Source organism: Myotis nattereri, assembly GCF_964212035.1.
Source record: "Myotis nattereri genome assembly, chromosome: 20".
Classification (NCBI taxonomy): Eukaryota; Metazoa; Chordata; class Mammalia; order Chiroptera; family Vespertilionidae; genus Myotis; species Myotis nattereri.
Genome location: NC_138096.1, coordinates 5,457,891 through 5,479,966, shown reverse-complemented (window position 1 = coordinate 5,479,966; position 22,076 = coordinate 5,457,891). Strand labels below are relative to the sequence as shown.

Sequence of the window (22,076 nt, the reverse complement as noted above, 5' to 3'; positions counted from 1 at the left end):
CCCGGAGCCCGAGAGGGTGTGGGACAGGGACCCTTGTTTCAGTTCCTCCAGCCCCTTCCGGGCAAGAGTGAGTCCTGGGCTCGGCCCCAGCTGTGCCACTGACTAATTGTGTGGCCTGGGATGAGTTTGCCACCATCTCAAATGGGGATAAGGCTCTTTCTGTACCAGGAACTTGTCGGTAGTCATGGCGACAGTCGGCACAGCCCTCTGACACACAGTAGGTGCTTTAGAAAGGGGAGTCTCGCACATGGATAGTAACTTTAACAATGTTTCACCTTTTAAATTCGGGGTGAACGGTGCTTCTTAATTTTTCTTATAATTAGGACACAAGTCAAAAGGCACGAAAGGGTGTCCTTGAGGAACGTCACCGCCCGTTCCACCTCGAGTGTCCGCGCTTTTCAGAGACACACGGAAGTATTCTTCCCACCCCGAGAGTCTTACTAATCTGGCAACAGGGTCTGTACCCTGTGTTCAAAATTACAATTTTAATGTTTCATTATAACTTTACTTTTAAATGACACAGTGAAAGGTCTCTCCCTGCCCTGGCTGGGTGGCTCAGTTGGTTGGGGCACCGAAAGGTGTGGGTATAATTCCCCGTTAGGGCACATACCTAAGTTGCAGGTTCAATCCCCAGGTAAACAGGAGGCAACCAGTCAATGTTTCCCTCTCTCTCTCAAATCAATTTTAAAAAACATATCCTCGGGTGAGGATTTTTTAAAAAAAAATAATTTTAAGTAAAAAGAAAGAAAGAAGCCGTAACCGGTTTGGCTCAGTGGATGGAGCGTCGGCCTGCGGACTCAGGGGTCCCGGGTTCGGTTCCGGTCAGGGGCATGTGCCTTGGTTGCGGGCACATCCCCAGTCGGGGGTGTGCAGGAGGCAGCTGATCGATGTTTCTCTCTCATCGATGTTTCTGACTCTCTGTCCCTCTCCCTTCCTCTCTGTGAAAAATCAATGAAATATATATTAAAAAAAAAAAAAAAAGAAAGAAAGAAAAATACCCACATACACCAGCCTCTCCCTGGAAGAGGGACTTTCTAAAAACCATTCATCTCCATAAGCTCCACTTCCTGCCTCCTTTTCTCTTCAATTAATGAAGCAAATATTTACTTATGATTCTACCTCTTCGATGTGTCCTGGGTTCACACCTGGAGACAAAGAGGAAGGAAGCTCAAGAGCAGGGTGGGGACCCCAGGGAAAGGCGGGGAGCCCCAGGGTACCCTCAATGCCCCAGCTTCAGGTGGCCCCCAGCGTCCTTCCTCCCTCTCCTTTCACCTTCACGCTCCCCTACACCCTCAATGCCCCAGCTTCAGGTGGCCCCCAGCGTCCTTCCTCCCTCTCCTTTCACCTTCACGCTCCCCTCCACCCTCAGAGGAAAGCATTGCTGACATTTGACAAAGGAGGCTCAGAGCGCTTCAGACCCGCCCAAGGTCACGGATTGACAATGAGAGCAAGGAGGGGGCCCATCCTGGCCAATGACATTGGACAAGTTCATCACCTGCCTGGCCTGGGCTTCCTTACGGAGGGAGATGGGGTGCTAATAACATGCGCCTGCGCTCAGTGTGAGGGTTCAGAGAGGGCCTGCGTCCACACCCAATCAGCATCGCTCCTCTCTGGATGCCAGGGCCCCTCCCAGGCCCTTCTCAGAATCTGGGCCTCAGCCCAGCCCTACCGACTAGCAGGGGGAGGGCCAATGACTGTCCTGCGAATGACACAGCACAGACTGAGCCCAGGACTCGCTCTGGCCAGGAAGGCGCTGGATGGACTGACACAGGGGTCCCTATTCCTCCTGCCCCCACCCTCCGGAGCCCAGGGAGCCCAGGGAAGGGCTGCCCGCTGATGCCGGAGGCCCAGCTGCTTGGGGAGATCAGGGAGGCCCTCCCACAGGCGGGTCCGCAGATTCCAAGGAGCCATGTGGGCCCCAGGCTTGGGGTCCGAGGGCTGATGGGTGCAGGTTTGGGGCGGCCCTGGGCTCCTGGGGCTGGGCCTCGGGGCATCTCTGGAGCACCCCCAGCAGTGTCTGCCCCTGGCTGTGAAGGTGACATGTGCCGCCCTGGATTCCCCAGATACTGGGCTCTCTAACCCAGCGGTCCCCAACCTCAGAGTCCCCTTTGACTCTGAGCCCGGGCCCAGTTTCAGCTCCTCCCCACCCATGGAGTCCGGGAGATGACCTCTGACCTCACCCTTCCTTGTGGCCCTCCCCTGGCAGCCTGGACTCTGGCTGGGGTCCAACCCTTGCCTTTAGGGGCAGGATCTCCACCCACCTGTTGCAGCCCCTAGAACCCATCTCCCCACCATGTCCTCAACTCCAGGCCCGAGGTTAGGCCCCCGTCGGGCGATGATCTTCACCTCTCCCCACTCTGCTGTTCCTCTCCAGCATAACACATGGAGCTTGGGGATGACCTCTGTACCTCTGACCTCCGGGCCCAATCCAACCTGCCGAGGCCAGACTCCCCCAGATGCTCAGCCCGGGAATCAGGCCTTTCCTCTGCATGACAAAGGGTGAGAGCTGCCCTCCGCCCGCCCGGCTAGCCGGTCCACAGTAAAAGTCCCAATCCACATTCGCTCTCTCTGGCTGATTGCCCGCTTATTTTATTTCCCAGGCAAACACTTGCACCCCTGGGAATCCACATTCGGGAACGGGGCCCTGTTTGCGGAGGGATCAGCGGTCTGGGGGATTTGCCCTGTGTCTGCCCCTGCGGATGCCCGCCCTACACCCATCTCCTGTAGGAAGGGGTCTCGCCAGCTCTCAGACCCCCGGCCAGCAGCCTGTGCAAACAGCCAGGGGTCTTGTTCCTCCTAAGAGACCCTGCCCAGTCTCAGGGCTTCACAGGCCATTCGTTCCTGATGACTCCAGCCTGAGCCTCCACTGGGCACCGGAACTGCACCCAACTGCCCTTCCACCCCCACCCGCTCCAGCTCTGTAAGTGGCTCCACCCCACTCCCAGCCAGGCCTCCAGACCTACAGGTCACTCTGTGTTGTGTTTTGCATTTAATATATTTTTATTGATGTCAGAGAGGAAGAGAAAGGGAGAGAGAGACAGAAACATCAATGATGAAAGAGAATCATGGATCGGCTGCCTCCTACACGACTCACACTGGGGATCGAGCCCAAAACCCTGGGCATGTGGCCTCACCAGGAATCAAACTGTGACCTCCTGCTTCATAGGTTGATACTTAACCACTGAGCCACACCAGCTGGGCTAGGGGTCATTCTTTTGTTTTTTAATATATTTTTATTGATTTCAGCGAGGAAGTGAGAGGGGGAGAGAGATAGAAACATCAATAATGAGAGAGTATCATTGATCGGCTGCCTCCTGCAAGCCCCCTACTGGGGATCTAGCCCACAGCCCGAGCATGTGCCCTGACCGGAATCAAACCCGGGACCTTCCAGTCCGCAGCCCGATGCTCTATCCATTGAGCAACCCAGCGAGAACTAGGGGTCGCTTGGTTCCTAGGGGCCTGGCCTCCCTCATGGGGGCTTGGGGACAGGGCAGGGCAGACAGAGACAGCCCAAAGGGAACCCTGGGGCAGGAGTCTCGAGGCCTGGATTGGACCTGGCTCAGTCGCCAGCTCATACGAGGACACTTCTGTGCCCTGGGCCCGAGGGACAGAGGCCCTATGGTTCCAAAAATTAGGCTCCGTCCCCAGCCTTAAAAACAAACACAGTTATGACTCACAGATTCCGTGAGTCAGGAGGCAGCACAGCTTCGCTGCGTCCTCTGTGGAGCCTCACAGGCCACCGTCCAGGTGTCAGCCAGGGCTGGGGCAGGAGCCACGCCTGTGCTCCCGCGGGCTGTTGGCAGAATCCGTGTCCTTGCAGTTGGTTGCAGGACCGCAAGGTCGAAGCGCCCTGGCTTCTGGCTGCCCTCAACCCTCGAGGCCGCCTGCAGGTCCTGGACACGGGGTGTCCCCTTTGTGGATGATGCTCCAGTGTCCTTTCCCTTTTGGGGCAAGAAAGCTGCAGAATGGGCAGAGAAAGGATCTTACTATTGGGGGGCCCCTTGCTCTTCCTGGACCCCACAGCTCAGACCAGGCAGGTGCTGGCGCCATTGAGGCCGGGAAGGAATGAGGACTCGGGGAGGGGGTGTGGGAGTGTGAAGAGAGTGGACAGGACAGTCTGGGGAGCCAGGGGAGTCCAGGGGCCGCCCCAGGAACCTGCTGGAGGTCACGGGGGGGGGGGGAGCTTGTCAGCAGGAGGCAGCAGCAGGAGAGGAGAGACGGCAGGCCCAGGTGCGGAGGGACAGGGGCTGAGCCCGGGGCCAAGGGCAAACTGGGAAATGGTTAGTAGCTGAGGTTTGGGGGGGTGGGGGGAGGAGGAAGCCCGATGGAACAGAAAAGAACTGTCAGAGAAGCAGGAGGAGACCCCCCCCCCCCCCCCCCGCCTCCCGTGAGCCACAGGCTGGTGCTAGGGTCCTGGGCAGGGAGGTAAGAAGAGGTTTGTCATCACAATAAAGGATGAGAGCCTAGAGATGGATCAGAGGGCAGAGCCGCACACGTGTGCGTGCGGATTCACTGATTTAGTGCTGGGAAGGCTCTGGGAGGGAGCTTGGGTCCAGCCCATTTCACAGATGGGAAACCAAGGCTGCGGAGGTAGCCCTACGTATTGACGGCAGAGCAGGGCTGGAGTGGAATTTCTAGGTGACCGGATCCCCCCCCCATTTCCAGCTCCAGGCCCGCTGAGCCCCTCTCCCACCCCGCCTGTTCTGTGCGGTGGGCCCCCGAGGCTTTCCTTTGAGAGAACAAAAATCAAATTAAGAAGCTGACTCTCTCGGGCTCAGCCCGGGAGGTCCTGCCGCCTTGAATCGGTAATTAAACATGGAAGAGCCTGTCAGGGGAGGGAGGGAGCTGCTCCCAGGGCTGCTGGGGGACCAGCCTCTTTTCTCCCTGAAAGCTGCTGGGGGGCAGGTTGGAGGCCCCACCTCGGATCCAGTAACAGGACCCGGCCCTTTCCCATCCCACAGGCCAGGGGCCCTGGGGCCCTGGGGCCCCAGGGGCCCTGGCGGCAGCAGCTCTAGTAGATTCTAGAGGGGGCAGCACGGGCGAAGAAAGCCAACAGAGCTGGCCCCTTCGGAGACGGGCGGGCTGCAGAGCGTTCACAGTGGGGCCCAGACGTGGGCAGGGGGTCTGGATCCCCTGGTCAGTGGGGTCAGTGGTAGCCAAGACCCCCTTTGCACCAGGTTTGGGCGGGGCACGAAGCAGACCGTATGCACTAATGGGAGGACACACCTGGAGACCCTGCTTCCCCGTGGCCTGGACTCCCAGCTGGTCATGGTCCTGCAGTAGGAGCCCCCCCCCCCCCGCCCTGCCAAAGCCCCGATGAGGGAGGCCAGGCCCCTGGTGGGATAGGAATCCAGAGTGACCCCTAGCCTTAGCTGGTTTGGCTCAGTGGATAGAGCGCTGGACTGCGGACTGGAAGGTCCCGGGTTCGATTCCGGTCAAGGGCACATGCTCGGGTTGCAGGCTCCATCCCCAGTAGGGGGCGTGCAGGAGGTAGCTGATCAATGATACTCTCTCATCACTGATGTTTCTTTCTCTCTCTCCCTCTCCATTCCTCTCTGAAAGCAATAAAGATATATTAAAAACACACAGAGTGACCTGTAGGTTTGGAGGCCTGGCTGGGAGTGGGGTGGAGCCCCTTACTGAGCTGGAGCGGGTGGGGGTGGAAGGGCAGTTGGGCGCAGTTCCGGTGCCCAGTGGAGGCTCAGGCTGGAGTCATCAGGAATGAATGGCCCCCGAAGCCCTGAGACTGGGCAGGGTCTCTTAGGAGAGAGGCCCACGGAGAAAGCAACCTGCGGACACTTGACCTCAGACCTCCAGCCTCTGGAACTGTGAGAAATCAATGCCTGCTGCTTAAGCTGCCCGAGCTGCTCTTCCCACACAGGTGCCCCCGAAGCTCTCATATGCGGGGCCAGGTTGCAAATCCACACCTGGGCCTGCAGCCTCTGTCCCCACCTGCTCCCGTCCCCGTATCGCGTGTCTGTTTGCTTCATTAGCTCGACAATCCCCCAAGCACTGACTCACCGATAGCCACTGTGGTCTGCAGAGGAGCTGGGCTTATCGGCTGCTTATCCGCTAAACAAATTGGTTTTTACACAATCAATTACGATATACAGGGATGTGTAGGGGGGAGGGGGGTCCTTACGCCTCGTGGATTACCCTCCTCCACTGGCCTGTCTCCTCTGACACCCAGCTGGCTGCAAGACTGTCTGCAAGGCTTCCAGAGTTTTCTTTCTTCGGCAAAACCAGGCCTGATCCCTCCCAGCTTAGCCCCCTCCCGGGGCTGCACCTGCCTTCCATCCAACAGGCCCAGTCCCCTGCCGCATGGTCAGCCTCACCCAGGCCTTCCTGCCTCCTGTCCCCCCCACCCCCACTCCCCGCCCAGCCACCTCCCTGCCCACCAGCACACACTCCCTTGGGCATCAGCCCCACCCTCAACGCCCAGGGGTCCCTCCTGAGCCCACCCTGGCCCATTACCACCTCTTTCTTATCTGGAAAACTCACCATAACTCTCAAGAGCTGTCTTCCCCCCTGAACCCCTCCCCTCTGCTCCCCCAATAGTGCCTCCATCCGAGCCCTTATCAGCTTGCAGGGTGGACTCTGCGGCAACGTCTGCCATCGCAGTCTCCCCCCAACCCCGGCCCCGGGGCAGGAGAGGCTGTGTCTAGCACACAGGGCGGCTCCATGTTTGCGGGCTGAGTGAATGCACAGACGAATGCACGTGAGGAGGGCTGTCAGGTGCTTCTCCCACCTCATCCCGTGCAATCCTCACGCAGCTGAGCAAGTACCGGCTTGTAGGAAGGCCGGCTTCTCTCTCCACCCTCCCTACCTCCCTGCCCCCCGCGACCCCTGGGCCTTCTCTTGACCTGGGCCTCCATTTCCCACGGAGGGTCCTGACACATGAGTAAATGGCATTTTATGTGCCCGTAGTAAGATCTAAATAAACACACATCCATTGACAATCATCTCGGCTTTTCACCTGTCTCCCTGGACACCCGGGAATGTTGGCTTCAGGCCACAACCAGCTCCATTCAATTTAACAATCGACGTTGTTCTCCCGCAGCACCCCCCCCCCCGCCCCCCGCCCCCGTCCTGCCAGGTGGTGGCTCTCGCGCTGGCTGAGGGGCAGACGCTCTGGGCGGGATTTAGGTGGGAGGCGAGGATCTGCCACACTTAGAGAGGCCAGAAAGGCAAGGCGGCGTTTCCAGGGGAGGCAATGGGGTGCACAGAAACAGTGGGGAGCGTACAGTTAGGGTATGTCTGGGGTCCAGACAGGGAGCGTTTTGAAGAGCTGAGGGTAATAAGATTGGAAAGAGAGCTCAATACATGCATTTCCTCTCCATTTCCCTTCCTTTAAAAGATTCTGAGCCCGGCCGGTGTGGCTCAGTGGTTGAGTGCGACCCATGAACCAACAGGTCCCTGGTTCCATTCCCGATCAGGGCACATGCCTAGGTTGCCAGCTCCATCCCCAGTAGGGGGCGTGCAGGAGGCAGCCCATCAATGTTTCTCTCTCATTGATGTTTCTATCCCTCTATCCTTCTCCCTTCCTCTCTCTCTAAAATAAAAAAATAAATTTTTTGAGGACCGGGTCTGGAGCCAGGGATGCCTGGGGACAGGGCTCGCGTGACTCAGACCAGAGCTCTGGCTTCACCCGGCCCTCCCAGCCCCCTTCTCTGAGCCCCCAGTTCCTTAGCGATGCCCATAAAATCCACGGTCTCCACACCCCTCCTCACTCCATCCTCCCCTCCCGCCAGACAGCAGCCCAGCCCCTAAGCTCTCCTGATCCCGGCTCAGCCCCTCCAGGTGGGGTGGGGACGGCCATTGTCCTCATTTGCAGGTAAGTTCCTGGAGGGTACGTAGGTAGGTAGCCCCAGGTCAAGTACCAGTGACACATCTGACTCTCAAGCCTCTTGAGCAAGACTGGCCTTACCCATCAGACGACCTAGGAGACCATGAGACTCCTCTTCCTCAGCCCTGGATGCCCGGGAGGGCCCAGGTGTGGGGGCAGCCAGGAGGGTGGCCGCCCACCTTGCCCTCCTGGGATGGCCGAGAGGATGGCGAAGGGCAGACGGGAAGCGCTGTCCCCCCAAAAAAAAGATCCCCATCACTAACCAACGCTAAGCTGCTCTGCTTTGTGAACACACGAATCACCTGCCACAGCTGGCACGCAGGGCACCCAGCTGGCACGCGGGGCACAGAGCTGGGTAGGGTTACTCCCCAGAACCCCGCACCCTGGCTGCTGTAGCCCCGCTGGTGGGCCTGGGGCCCTCACTGGTTAGCGCCTGGCGCCCTCTAGTGGTGCAGGCCAGCCTTCCCCCTGCAGCTGGCCAGTGGGGCCGGGACAGAGCGGGGCCTCCAGGACCAACTTCCCTTGGGGCCTGTTGTGCCCGTCTCTGAGACACCTGGGAGGGAACCCGGGAGGAGGACTTGGACTCCGGAGGCTGGGGTCCTGACCCAGCTCCCCTAGTTGCTTAGCTGCTCACACCCGCCCCCGTCTGCAGTGTGGGGGCTGCAGAAAGGGGGGGGGGGCTGTGGCAGGGCCTCCCGGCTGTGGACAGCAGGGGAGTGCAGTCAGGCTCTCCAGCGCCCCTCGAGCGCTGCTTAGCAACGGTTACCTAGGGACACGGATGAAGCCTGGGGTGTCTGTGCTCCCGCGTGGCCAATGGGGGGCAGTGGGGACATTTTTTTAACCTTCTACCTATGGAGATGGTATCTACGTATGGCAACCGGCAATTGAAAGTAAAATAATCAAGTGGGAAGCCAGCCGCAATCCCACTGCCCCAAAGTAACTACTGCGCGCAGTGGGGACCGAGCTTTGGGGTGCTGAGAGGAGCGAGTTATGAAATGGGGACTGAGGCCTGCTCCAGGGGGAGGAGGCTGGGGAGGGGCAGGGGGGTCAGCCCCTCCCTCTTACCCCTCTCCTCGCACTGCCTTGTCCTCTCCCTTCCCGTCTTTTCCTCATCTCTCCGCGTCCACATCTGTCCTCGGCCCCTGTGCAACTCAGGACAAGGCCAGGGTGTTGCTGACTGGGGTGCACGGAGGCCTCACGGGACACGTGGCACGAGGGAGGGAGCGTTCAGCGTGTGTTTATTCGAAACGCTGCGCTACCCTCCAACAGCAGCCTTTCTCCTAAAATGCTTGCAGGGGGCGCTCAGCTGCTTTCCCGAGGCTCAGGCGTCTGGGAGACACTGCACAGCTCTGGACCCTCTGCCCGGAGCCGGGCACACTGGGGCCGTGGACCTCCTCCGGGATGCCAGCCTCTGGCTCTGACTGCCAGCCCAGGGCCAGCCAGCCCACTGAGAAGGAGGGCGCTGGGAGGGCAGGCCTGAGATCTAAGGAAGAGATACCAGAACTGTTTTCCAAGAGGGGACCCTTTCCCCGTCGCCCTGGAGGACGGGGGCCACAGCCACCTTCAGTCAAATCTGGCCCCGGCCAGACCTGGGCGAAGCTTCGAGGGGAAGGGCTCGTCTGAGCCCCGTGTGCGCACCAAGGCATCAGCCAGGGCCTGGCAGTTGGGAGGTTCTCAGTAAAGGTATGTGGGTGGGTTTAGGCCTGGAAGGGGGTGGCCTCCTGTCGCCTTGGGCAGCTTGTCAGCAGGCCTAGTGCCTTAGACCGTGCTCCCCACAGTCACAGGGCCTCGAGTCCCCTAGAACGATGACTTACAACTAAGCAGAGCAAAAGCAGAAAAGCAGGGGTAATAAAAAATAAAACTTTATTAAAGCGGCTAAACTTGGCGGGACCGAATCATACTTCCTCAATGCAGCACAGTCACCCTGTGCGTTCCTGCTGCGGACAATTCCAAGCTGCTCGCGCTCATGCAAAGAGGATGCCCTTGTCGTGTGCTGCGCCCCTCACCTCGACGTGGCACCACACTGACGCTGCTCTGGGCTCCCGTGGGGGGACCAAGTGGGAATGTGCGGGGTTCACCTGGCTTCTAGCATCTACCGCCCCTGCCACCGAGGGCTGCTTGGTCTGAACAGATTTAAGGAGCTTTCACACCAGGATCTGAAGACGGCTGAGCCTGCCCTCGGCCTGCCCGGCCCCTTGGGCGAGGGCCCCGTCACCGAGGGGCGGGGCTACCTTAGTCCTTCTTGCCTCCCGGGGCCGGGCTCCTGGTGAGGACCTTCCCGGAGCTGAAGGGGGTCAGCGTGGACACTGTCGGGGACTCCAGCTTCACTCTGTCCAGCAGGGTCTTCTTGAGGGCGGCTGGGGAGACCTTTTCCTGGTCGGCCATGGACTGCAGCTCTCTGGAGACGGCCCGAGAGGGGAGGAGGAGGGAGGCATTAAACCTGGAGCCAGACCGGCTCAAGGCTTCCCCACCCACATACTAGTAACTCCCACCCTTGCTGACTGGATACCACCCCAAATAGAAGCCCAACACACCAAACACTCCCCCCGCCTTCTCAGACGTGCTCTTTTTCTTTCTTTTTTTGTTAATCCTCCCCCTAGGATATTTTTCCATTGATTTTTCTGAGAGTGGAAGGGAAGGGGAGACAGAGAGAAACATCAATGTGACGGAGACTCATCGAGTGGGTGTCTCCTGCAAGAGCCCCAACCAGGGTCGGGGATCGAGCCTGCAGCCAAAGTACGTGCCCTTGACCAGAATCGAACCCGGAACCCTTCAGTCTGCAGGCTGACGCTCTACCCTCTGAGCCAAACTGTGAGGGCTAGACGTGCTCCTTAACTAACGATGGGTTACTACCTAGATGTAGGGCACCAAGTGTATCTGTGATCACAAGGGGAGAGAGACAGTGTGGAGAGTCACAGGGCTTGAAGTCATGAACCTGAAGCTGAACCCTGTGTCCATCGCTGATTAGCCCTTCGGCATGTGGAGAACTGTCCGAGTCTCCACCTCCTCACCCACCAATCAAAGCTGATCCCGACAGTGGAACTGTGGGGAGAACTAAATGACGTAAGGCCTGCAAGCCTTCAGCTACGGAGTGCTGGCTACGGACAGCACAGGGTCCAACACGGCGAATGGGACCAAAGGCGGCTGGTTCTGCCCAGCCCAGGGGCCGGCTGGGAACGGGGGCCTGGGCGGAGGAGGGACACCCACCGTGTGCGGATGCAGGAGGCCTCCACGGCGTTGATGAGCAGGGAGCGGAAGCCCCCGCTCTCCAGGAAGTGCAGGGCATGGATGGTGGCGCCGCCGGGGGAGCAGACGTTGTCCTTGAGCTGGCCTGGGTGCTGCTCCGAGTCCAACAGCATCTTGGCAGCGCCCTGGAGCACACGCGGGAAGTGAGAGGAACACACCTTCCCAGGCCTTGCTCCAGCTTCCCCACCACGCCCTGCCCCAACTCACTGACCCACAAGGCACCTCCCGCCCCCAGGCCATGCCCTGGCTCAGAACATGCAGAGGGAAGGTACTAACCAGCAAGGCCTGGGCCCCCAGCCGGATCGCCAGGCGCCGGGGGAGGCCCATCTTCACCCCACCGTCAGCGAGCGCGTCCAGGGCCATGAACGCCTGTGGAGACACTCGGTGAGTCTTGGGGCAGTAGGCACTCAAGGGCACCCCCGAGGGTCTGCTTTCCCTGATGACTGGAGCTAGAGCCCAGGACCAGTGTCCCCCACCAGCTCCCCAGAGGTGGGGGCACCCCCGCCCCGCCCCCGCCTGCCAGCCCAGCCTGCTCCGCGTCCCCAGGAGGCTGAGGAAGTCTATGTGAGGGAGTGAGGGCTCACATAGGCGGGCCCGCTGCCGCTGAGCCCCGTGACGGCGTCGATCAGGTCCTCCTCCACCTCCGTGCAGAAGCCCACGCTGCTCATGAGCTGCTCCAGGAGCTGCCCATCCTCCACCAGGGCGTGGGTGCCCGTGGCGTACACCGTGGCGCCCTCCCGAACCACCACGGGTGTGTTGGTCATGCAGCGGATCACCTTGGGGGCCGGCTGGAAGGCCGCCAGCTTCTGCAGCGAGGAAGGGGGCGAGGGGGTTGCCAGGCCACGGCTCCCGCGAGCAGCCCCGCTCCCCGCCCACCGGGCACGGGAGCTGAGCCCGGCACCTTCTCCACGGAGCTGATGGTGACGCCGGCGGCACAGGAGACCACGATGTGCCTGGCCTGGACGTCGGCCCCGATCTCGTCCAGGATGAAGGGGATGATGTGCGGCTTCACGGCCAGGAACAGGACGTCGCTGTGCCTCACCGTCTCCTTGTTGCTCCGGGTCAGGTTCACCCCCAACTTCTGCGGGAGGAAACTGCCCGGCTCACAGTGCGGGTGCGGGCGGCCTCGCCGGGCACAGGCCCTCCCAGGGAGCAGCTGAACCCCTGCGGAGACCCCTCTGCCAGCCGCGGCCCGGGGAATGCCCTGCCTTGTCCCTCAGGGTCTGCCCCTAACCCCACTGGCACATGCTGCTACTGGGCAAGCCAGCACAGGTGCAGAGCCAGGACCCGCGTCTCCATGGCAACCAGGGGCCGTCCCAAATCTCCACCAGCGTCTGCCAGGCCAGGCCCCCCTGTGCCAGGTAAGAAATCTCCAGGGCTGGGAAGTGACACAGGCCCTAACCCATCTGGCGTCCGTGTGGTCCAGGGCGGGCTGCAGGCACCCCTCCCTGCGGGACTCTGGTGCTGGGAGCATCAGCCATCCTCCGCACAGACCCTGCCTGTCATCTGCCTCATTGGTCCTCCCCTCCCACATGGCCCAGGTGTGGGCTGAAGACTGGGAATGGTCTTTGCAGAGAGAGGAACAGCTACCATGCCCGGCTCCTTCCTGCCTCACTAACTCAGCAAAGTGGCTACTGCGCTCTCCATTTTTATAGGGGAAACTGAGGCTCATTGTGCCTCAAGGACACGCAGACAGTCCACGAAGACAAACGCACATTTGCTGGGCACCTCCTACGAGCCAGATGCTTTCCATGCGCAAATATCTCTATTCATCTAACCGCCCCAGTGCCTGCATTTGAATCCCCGTCTGTTCGCCTGGGGGGAGGCGGAGGATCCTGATGCTACAGATTGGGGGGGGGAGGGGGTAGTCAGCTGGTTGATGACCAGCTCGGGGGCTCCAGCGCCTCAGGCCACCCTCCTGGGCCTCCCCCCGCGGCCCCGCACCCCTCGGCCGCACCTACCCTGAGCGCGGACACCGTGGGCAGGTCCATGTCCGGGGAGCTGGCGATGATCTTGTGAGCCGACAGGATGCCTGCAGCAGACGGGGTTCTTCAGCTGCGGGGCCGTGGCCCACCCCGGCCCCGTGCTCCCCGCGGGGAGGCAGAACCCAAACCCACGAGGCTCCAGCAGCGCCGATCGCCCCGCTCGGCCCCCACGCCCCCCACGCCGGGAGCGCCCCGGCCGCCGCGCACCGCCCCCGCCGCCACGCGCTCACCCGCGGCCGTGAAGCCCCGCGCCAGGGCACAGGCCAGCTGGCCCGCGCCGATGAAGCCCACGCTCATGGTCCCGGGCTCGGTGCCCCCGGCGGCCGGAGGAATCGCCCCACGCGGGCGGGAGACGCCGTCAGGGGAGGCGGCGGGCGGAGAACCCAGCGGGCGGCGCCTCGGAAGCCGGATCCAGCCGCTTCCGCCCCGATCCCGCCACCCTCCGCGCGCACGCACGTGGCCACGCCCCGCTCCGCCCCGGCAGCCAATCCTCGGCCGGGAGCTCGGGGCGGGCCAATCCGCGGTCGGATCGCGGCTGTGCGCCCGCCTCCTCTGTAAAGGAGTAAATACTGGAAATGAGCTGCGTGGACGCAGAGTGAAACCACTTTTATTCCTGCGTATTATCTACATTCAATGTTTTTTTTTCTAAATAATAATAAAACAACGTAAATGCGTGTGGTGCTAACTGGTGAGAAGTTCTCTAAAACGGGGGGAATAACTATGCGCGGGCAGGCGGAGTAGTGGGGGGGCGGAGGAGAGGGGGAGGTTAGGGCTGCGGGCGATGACGTCACAGCTTGGGGCCCGGTTCTATCCAGAAACAGGTGTCCTGCTCCCCCGTGCAGCGCCCCTGGCCGGAGTCCCTCCTCCTCCCTCCAAGCGCCCTGGCAGGGGAACCCGGGTATGTTTGCAAAAGTCCAAAATGATTCCATATTTGGGAGATGGGGTTCATTTTCAGACATCCTCCCTACCTACGGTGAACAGAGGGGTCTTAGGGTTTGGTTTTAATTCATCATGGAATAGAGTAAATGGGTTCTTTCCCCAGTTCTTATCTTAGGGTGTGATGTCCCAAAGTCGGTTGAGAATTTCCCAGGGAACAGAAGCTCCCAGGCCACGGTCTGCCCAGGCTCAGCCACACGGGCTAGCCAGGAGCCAGGATTTCCCAGTCAGCAACAAGCGGCATTAGTTACTCATGTAAGTGCTTAGGGTGCCAGGGACAAGGAATGGAAGAACACGCCGAAAGGTAAAATAGGGGCCCTGTTTGGGACAGGGGATGACTTGCTAAGTAGAAAACTAAAACCTACATTAGCACCTGCTTTGGTGCACGTGTGTAGTCAGGGGCCTCGGTGGCCATGCCCAGCGCCCTATGGCTCCAGCCGCCTTGGCACGGGTGCCCCGTCCGAGGCGCAGCTGCACTTCTGCACCCGCATGTTGGGCAGGCTGACCACCTGGGCGCGGGGCCTGCCGCCCTCCTTGATGCCGACGATCATGGGCAGCGAGGTGGTCTCCGAGGCGATGCACTGCCTCGGCCCCAGGAACGGCCACTTGAAGGTCAAGGCCTGCGGGGGCTGCTGGCAGGTGCCCACGCACTCATAGGCCAGGAAGCCCGGGGGCTCCAGCACCCAGTGCTCGGCCCACTTCATCCCCTGCAGGTCAATGTACATCTCCTGGCGGCAGCAGCGGGTGCCCTCGGTCACTGGGGCCTCGGGGTCACAGTTGCCCTGAGCTCTGTGGGGGGCAAGGAGAGGCGGGGTCAGAGGTCCGTTGGGAGGGCTGAGGTCAGGGGACCCAGGGCGGGGCCCAGTGGGGCATCTGGGAGGGAGACGTACGATGCATCCCTCGTGATGTTAAAAAAGCTGCATGTGTGTGATAAATGGTGAATGAATAAACATCCAAAACATAAATGAGTTCCTGTTTGTTAAAGATCTCCTAGTATGCCAGGCACTGAACGAGGGACTTCACATGCCATCTCAGCTGGCACCTGCATGTATCCTGACATACACCTCAATGCGGGTCCAGCATTATCCCTATGACCCTGAGGACGCGGGGACCCAAAGGTGTGAAGCGACATGCCAGAGGCCCTGTAGCCATGGCAGGCAGCGCTCCATGGAACTCAGGCTGTGTGATTCCGCAGGCCTGGGACTCCATGAAGAATCCAGGATGTCAGGGGAAAGCTGTTCAACTTAGCAGCAGTTCATGCTAATAGTTTTCAAAGACTTAATCATGGGTGCCTGGCTGGCTGTGGGTTAGTGGTTGAGTGTCAAGCCAGGAACCAAAAGGTCACTGGTTCGATTCCCGGTCAGGGCACATACCCGGGTTGTGGGCTTGATACCCAGTAGGGGGCGTGCAGGAGGTGGCTAATGGATGATGTTTCTTTCTCATCATTGATGTTTCTATCTCCCTCTCCCTTTCCTTTCCTCTCTCTCTAAAAATCAATAAAAACATATTTAACAAAAAAGAATCATGGAAAAGGGTAAAATGAAATTAGATGCCTGGAATAATGTGTGTCAATGACAACATTAAAAACCCACTGAAAATATCTGAAGATGTTTTTCAATAAAATGTTTGAATAAAAAGTTTCACCATTAGAAATGGACATGCAGTGGGGATGGCTGGCCTCCTGGGCTGTATGCTCACCCACCCGGTGACCCCACTCCTCCCCCCGGACCTACCCGAAGTCCCCGAGGTCCAGGGTGTGCAGCTCCAGCTGGGGCTCGCCCTGCGCACCGTCCCAAGGCCCCTGGGAGGCAAAGCGGACCAGCCTGTGGGCGCTGGAGGCCAGCGGGCCCAGGTGCTCCCGCTGTACCGACACCTGCAGCAGCAGCGGCTCCTCGGGCCGGCTCAGCTGCTGCCAGAAGTTCACGGCCTCGGTCACGTCGAAGGCCTTCCAGCCGCTCTCGTGGATGGACACCAGCCTGCGACACACGCGGGACCCGGGCGCTGAGTGGTGGGGGCCGGGGAAGCCCCTCCCACCGCCTCCCATCCCTCTCCCCGAGATAGACACCCCTGGCCCCCCCTGTCCTCCCCTTTTCCTCTACCCCCCCCCCCAGCACCCCTGGGCAACCTCCCCACCTGGAGTCGATGAGGGCGGTGCGGTTGGAGCCATCGGCGCGGACGTGCAGCCACTCGATGGTGACCCGGGCCCGGTCGCTGCGAGGGGACAGCCGCTCGTGCCTGCGGAGCGCGGCCTCGGGGACCGGCTCCTGGAGGAGGCGCAGCACGGCCTGCACCAGCTCGCTGTTGGGGGGCAGCCGCCGCTCCATGCTGAGCACCAGCAGGCGCGTGGAGGCCTCGGACGCCAGGAACCTGCCGGCCACCTCTGGGGACAACAGCGGCGTCAGCAGGGCCTCTCCAGCCAAGGAGGCAGCTCTGAGGGGGGCCCTATTCCCTCTCCCTGGTTACCCACAAATCCCCCTGGGGCCTGGGGGATGTCCTTATAACAACCTCCAAGGCAGGAAGGGACACCCCTGGGGCCCTGAGCGTTGGGGTCAGCTAGACATGGAGGGTCAGAATCCTCACCTGGGGGCACTGGGTGCGGAGGGGGTGAGCACAGGCCCACAGAGGAGGGCGCTGAGTAGGATTCAGGCCCCTGCATCCCTGACAGCGGAGTAACTGCACTTTACAGTATCTGCCAGGTCCCCCGCCTTGTTCCCACCCACAGCGACACTTGTGCATGTTCCCAGCACTGGCAGGGAGGACAGACTTGCTCATGGGTGCAGAGACGCAAACGGGTTCAGTGATTTCAAGCCACTTGCTCAAGGTCAGGCCATCAGTGGCCATGCGAAAACAGACCCCAAGGAACCCCGACGTTCCCCAGGCCTCTGAGCTGAGCCTGGGTTCTCCCACCCCCACCCCCACCCCACCCCCACCTCTGCTTCCATCGGCTCAGCCTCATCCTTCCACCCTCCTCTTCTCTGACGCTGTGGCTTTGGCAGGGTCCAGCCTGGCCCGCGGGGTGGGGACCTCAGTGCAGAGACCTGCCCTCCTTACAGGCCATGGTCCCCCTCACTGCCCTGTGACCCTGGGCCCCCTTTGTCACCATCTCCATTAACAGGAAGGGGCAGCCCTGGCGCCCTGAGCTAACTAACGGGCCAGCTGAGATGTTGAGGGTCAGGATTCCCACCTTGGGGTACTGGGGTCTGTCTGTGGGCACCGAGGGGGAGAGCCCCAGGCCCAGAGAGGGGCCCCAGACAGCCTTCCCAGATGAGCACATCCAGTCTTAGCACATGCACACGCACACACGCATGCACACGCACACTCACATGTACACATACATGCACACGGTCCAGGGTGCAGGGAGGGCCTCACCTCGGAAGTTCTGGCTGAATCTCTTCCCACGGGAGGGGACGCCGTGGCTGCGCTGCAGCAGGGCCACGTACTGGGCCCGCACGTGGGCAGGGGTGACCAGCTGCTCCGCGTCGCTCTGGTCCAGCGCGGGCACCTCGCGGAGCTGCAGCTGCTGCAGCAGGCTGCCCAGGATCTGCTCCTCGGTCACGGCCGCCCCGGGGCGGGCCAGGGCCAGCGCCCACAGTGCCCAGCACAGCCACAGGGCCCTCATGGTGCCACTTGGGAGGAGGAGCAGAGCGGATGTGGCCCCTGAGGAGGCTCCAGGAGGGTCCCAGCTGGGCGTGCTCAGGGCCAGGCTGGGCCAGCTTTATAGCAGCCCTGGGCTGGGCCTGGGTGGTGACAGGGGGGGAGAGAGGGAGGGAGGGAGGGAGGGAGGGAGGAAGGTCACACCCCTCGCCCTCCTGGGAGCTCATCAGCCAGACAGGTCCCTGGGCCTGAGGAGGGGCTGTCTAGAAAGGGCACAAAGGCCGTCTGTACCCCGGCTTGGGCCTCTGGCCGCTGCTGTCTGGCGGCTCAGTGATAACTTTAGTGCCTGCTGAATTCCGCTGGCCCTGGCCCAGTCCTCGTCCATGGAAAAGCCGGTCTACACTGTGAAAGGTGAGGCCCTCGAGCCAGCTCAGCCGCTTACATCTCTTTCCTGGAGACCAGCCTGGGTGTCGGGGTGCTCCCTGGGAGGGACGCAGGGAACACACCTGCATCCCTGCCCACTCCGGCCAGGCCCATGCAGGACATCACACAGAAGCCCCCGTCTCTCCCTCCATCTCCAGTCCCCTCAAACGCCTCCTCACCTCTCCACCTGCCTCAGGGGTCCTTGTCCCCCCTGGGACAGGAGGAGGCGCGATGCTGTCGGGACAGGGATCTGGCAGCTCGGCTCCTTGGAAGTGCCAGGGACCGAGATTTCGGCAGTGTCTTTGCAGGCATGGCATCTTCCAGGCAGAGCATTATGCAGGGAGCCTGGCTGCGGGCCCCACTACCCACACTTAGTTTGAGCCCATGTCATGCCCAGACAGCGGTCAAGGGACAGGAACCTGGAAAGCAGAGGCCAGAGCTGCCCAGAGTCCTGTCCTGTCCAGAGTCGCGGGTACTGGGCACACGGGGTGGGCGGGAGCCCCCTGTACCTCCTCAAACACACAGTTTTTTAACCAATGTTTGCTTTTATATATTTTTTTAATTGATTTCAGAGAGGAAGGAAGAGGGAGAGATAGACACATCAATGATGCAAGAGAATCATGGATCGGCTGCCTCCTGCACGTCCCACACAGGGGATCGAGCCTGCAACCCAGGCCTGTGCCCTGACTGGGAACCGAACCATGGCCTCCTGGTTCATGGGTCAACGCTCAACCACTGAGCCACGCCGGCCAGGCTCAAACACACATCTTAGACTGGCTGGGTTCAGATAGGCTGCTTGCTGGCTGTTCGACCTGCCAGCAAGTTCCTTAACTGCTCATGGCTTCGGTGTGCTCCTCTGAAGGAGGACGATGGTCATGGGGCCGCTGCAGAGGGCTGGTGGGAAGAGTAAACGGATGAGCACGTGTAGGACGCCGAGCCCAGTGCCTGGGGCACAGTAAGCCCATATAAGCGCTCGCCGTCGTCATTACCTGCCCGGCCACCGCATTCTCTGGGCGACACCCAGGGCAGCCCGCTGTGTGCCAGGCACCGTTCTAGGCTCTGGACATGGATTCACAGCAGCCTGGGAGGCAGGTGTCAGCACCCGCCCTGAACGTGATCTTCCTCCGGATGCAAAGTCAGAAGAGCATCCGGCGAACCTGCCACAACTCACTGAGCAGGTGGAGGGCTCGGCAGGTCACCTGTGCCCCAGGGTCCCTCCTGGCCCAGGGGATGTACGGACGTGCAGGAGGAATTCCTTCCTCCGGCCCGTGTTCCGTCACGTGGGAGGCGAGCGATGATGGTGAAGGAGGACAGGGTGCGGGCGAGGGCCAAGGGGCCCGGGAGGCGGGAGCACCCCTGCTTCCCCTTCCCATTAGGTGTCCTGTGTCACCCCCCTGCCACTGTGCTCCCCACACATCCCAGGCACAGGCAGAGAGAACCTTCGGGTGCTCAAGGGCCGGGTCTCCCCCGCATGCGCCCAGGGACGTCAGACACAAACTGCCCCCATGTGCACATGTGCAAGTACATTGAGGGGTTTTAGTAGTGAGGTGGGGGGGGAGGGGCTTAGAAACTGCGGACGGGGAGGAATAATATTAACACCGATAAGAGTCATCGTGGCTAACGGTGCTTACAGTTCTGAGCGTTTTACATCCTTTAGCTCTTTATCCTCACCGCTTGCCATTATTGTACCCATTTCCTAGATGAAGAAACTGGGGCACAGAACCTTACCTGACTCGCCCAGGGTCACACAGCTGGGAGGCGCCAGAGCTAGGGCTGTTCGGAGCGGAGGAAACGGGTCCTGTCGAATACCAGGGACAAGGGAAGAGGAATGCTGACAGCTGAGCCCAAGAGGGGAACCTCAGGGAAGACAGAATCGTGACCTCCCCTGCCCCCCTGCCCTTTCCTCTCCCTCCTCTGTTGCCAGGGAATCTGTGTGACTCACAAGGAGGAATTCAGAGCCCATCATGGAGCTGGGCACGTATCTCAGAGTCTGCCCGTTCCGGAACTCCGGGAGCGCCCACGCAGGCCCCCCCCTCGCTCTGTGACAAGTGGAGCCTTCTTCAAAAGGCGGCTGTTGCTTTTCTTTGCAAGTGATGATTAGCAGGGAGAGGACTTACTGGATGCAAACATTTGGGCCTCAAGTCAGGCCAAAAGGTGCAGAAGTGTCCCACTGACAGGCGACCCGGGCCCCGGGAGCTGTCCCCGGGCTGGTGTTCCATAAATATGCAAAGCCCGCCACCCCTGGCGCTGCGGGAGAGGAAGCCCTGTGGCTTATCACTGGCCAGGGTGGTGCCGAGGATATAACACCCAGGCTGCCCTCTGCGAGCCACGGCCCCTCGACAGGCCCCAGCGGCTGGACCCCCGTGAGCTCCTGGGGCTGGGAGCCTGGGAGGCTCCGCACTGGCTCCGGCAGGGACCTGCGGTCACCAGGCTGAGGGAGGCCGGGCCCTGGGGCTGCTGCTCCCCGACCAGCATGTGCCCCCACGAGGCTCCCTCCCACCGAGGAGATGCCCGGGGCTGAGGACCCACGGGAGTCCCCAGTGGCCAGGAGCCCCTCTGCACTGGGGGTAACTGACCGGCTACATAGAAACCTCATTCTCCAGAGCACAAGGTCAAGGGGAAGGTCCTTCCTCCACTGGAGTCTCTGGCCCCCCTAACCCCTGCCCCCATCACCCCCCCGTCACCCCTCCATTTCTCTCGGACGCTCCCGGGCTGGCCTCGCAGCACGGAGCCCCCTCCAGAGCTGTGTCCTCAGTGGGGACTGGAACTGCCCAGCCAACTCCCAGCGCCTGACTGAGGACAGTCCCGCCTGCCGCTGGCCTTCTCGTCCCCGTGCTTAGGAGGTCCCAGGGGCCCTGAGAGCCTGGGCAAGCGGCCCAGCATTGGGAAAATGAGAGCCCTTCCCAGTCTTGGGGACCTCACTTAATGGGGGGGGAGCCTGGGAGCACTCAGCACCCCGGAGGGATTGCCCAGCAGGTGTCGGACCCTCCCCCTTCTCCCTGTGAATTTAGGGGAACCAGAGGGAAATGGTGCTACAGCAGGTCATCCAATAACGTGGTTTGGTTGGCTGCCATCTCATTGTAACGCTGATGGGAGAAATCACTTCCTGCTCTGGCCGGTTAGCTCAGTGGATAGAGCGTCGCCTGCAGACTGAAGGGTCCCAGGTTGCAGGCTCGATCCCCAGTGGGGGGCGTGCGGGAGGCAGCCAACCCATGGTTCTCTCTCATCATGGATGCTTCTCTCTCTCTCCCTCTCCCTCTCTGAAATCAATAAAATAAAAAAAATTTTACACAAGTGTTTGGGGTCTTTATTTAGAAGGTTGGGGATGTTTTTGTGACCGGAGCGCCTTAGGAATTTAACTTGTCTCTACCGATGAGCCTGTGGGAACATTGGTTTCCTTCTACGCCGTTCTGCTTCTCTGAGAAGCGATCCACCACTTCAGGTGAGGACTTACTGTACAGATGATCCGATTCTTTGTAGAATCAGAGCTGAAATGGACTATCAGGCCATTGTCCTGCCCCCAGCGCTTAGAGCTAAGACGGAGGCTGAGATGGGAGATGTCCCCGAGCTCACACAGTGGATGGGTCTGCAGAAAGCCGAGTCTCCCGATTCCCAGCCCCAAATTCCTTCCACACCCCAAGCTATTCCCAGCGCACAGTCTCCCCGACCCCAGAAGCTGGCGGGAGGCAGCCCGCAGCGCCAGGTGAGCTGGGGACCAGCCAGGCCGGGCAGGGCCGGGCAGGGCCGGGCAGGGCAGGGCCAGGCAGGGGAGGCTCGAGAAGCAGACAGACACGACAAATCTCCAGACCCCTGTGGCTTCCCGGACACAGGCTCCCGCCCCGAATGTGGATTCCAGGCGGCTTGACGTTTTGCTGGGGGAAATAAAATAATTGGGCAATTAGCTAGTGGCCAAAGGAAGGCCAGGAGTGTGGATTGGGGCACTTTTTCCGAGGGGCTCAGTCCTCGGGAGGAGGCAGCTGCCCTTTGTCATGCAGAGCAGGGAGCCGGCCTCCCCTCTGAGTGTGGATCTGGGTGGGGAGTCTGGA

The 22,076-nt window shown here is 60.9% G+C and overlaps 2 protein-coding genes across 2 annotated transcripts; both read right to left on the bottom strand.

Annotated features, from left to right (window-relative positions):
* Nucleotides 1–9,692: 9,692 nt before the first annotated feature.
* PYCR2 (pyrroline-5-carboxylate reductase 2) lies at nucleotides 9,693–13,563 on the bottom strand. Its single transcript, XM_081114429.1, has 7 exons — nucleotides 13,308–13,563; nucleotides 13,054–13,124; nucleotides 11,994–12,173; nucleotides 11,677–11,898; nucleotides 11,369–11,461; nucleotides 11,054–11,217; nucleotides 9,693–10,244 (listed from the first exon to the last, which is right to left on the bottom strand). The coding sequence occupies exons 1-7, from the start codon at nucleotides 13,372–13,374 to the stop codon at nucleotides 10,079–10,081; spliced, it is 963 nt and encodes a 320-aa protein (XP_080970555.1). The 5' UTR covers nucleotides 13,375–13,563; the 3' UTR covers nucleotides 9,693–10,078.
* A 91-nt stretch (nucleotides 13,564–13,654) lies between these two features.
* On the bottom strand, nucleotides 13,655–18,181 carry LOC308535510 (left-right determination factor 1-like). The gene is made up of 4 exons (XM_081114428.1): nucleotides 17,383–18,181; nucleotides 16,147–16,393; nucleotides 15,747–15,989; nucleotides 13,655–14,802 (listed from the first exon to the last, which is right to left on the bottom strand). The coding sequence occupies exons 1-4, from the start codon at nucleotides 17,630–17,632 to the stop codon at nucleotides 14,439–14,441; spliced, it is 1,104 nt and encodes a 367-aa protein (XP_080970554.1). The 5' UTR covers nucleotides 17,633–18,181; the 3' UTR covers nucleotides 13,655–14,438.
* Nucleotides 18,182–22,076: the final 3,895 nt, after the last annotated feature.

Bases quoted from the DNA above. Each gene is read 5' to 3' on its own strand.
- LOC308535510 (XM_081114428.1), bottom strand. From the start codon at position 17,632: ATGAGGGCCCTGTGGCTGTGCTGGGCACTGTGGGCGCTGGCCCTGGCC. The intron at 15,990-16,146 runs GTGGGGAGGTTG...CGTGTGTCGCAG, and splicing joins ACCGCCCTCATCGACTCCAG to GCTGGTGTCCATCCACGAGA. The intron at 14,803-15,746 runs GTAGGTCCGGGG...TGCCCCCCACAG, and splicing joins CTGGACCTCGGGGACTTCGG to AGCTCAGGGCAACTGTGACC.
- PYCR2 (XM_081114429.1), bottom strand. From the start codon at position 13,374: ATGAGCGTGGGCTTCATCGGCGCGGGCCAGCTGGCCTGTGCCCTGGCG. The intron at 12,174-13,053 runs GTAGGTGCGGCC...TTCCTCCCGCAG, and splicing joins CCACGGTGTCCGCGCTCAGG to AAGTTGGGGGTGAACCTGAC. The intron at 11,218-11,368 runs GTTAGTACCTTC...CGTGTGCTCCAG, and splicing joins TGGGGGCCCAGGCCTTGCTG to GGCGCTGCCAAGATGCTGTT.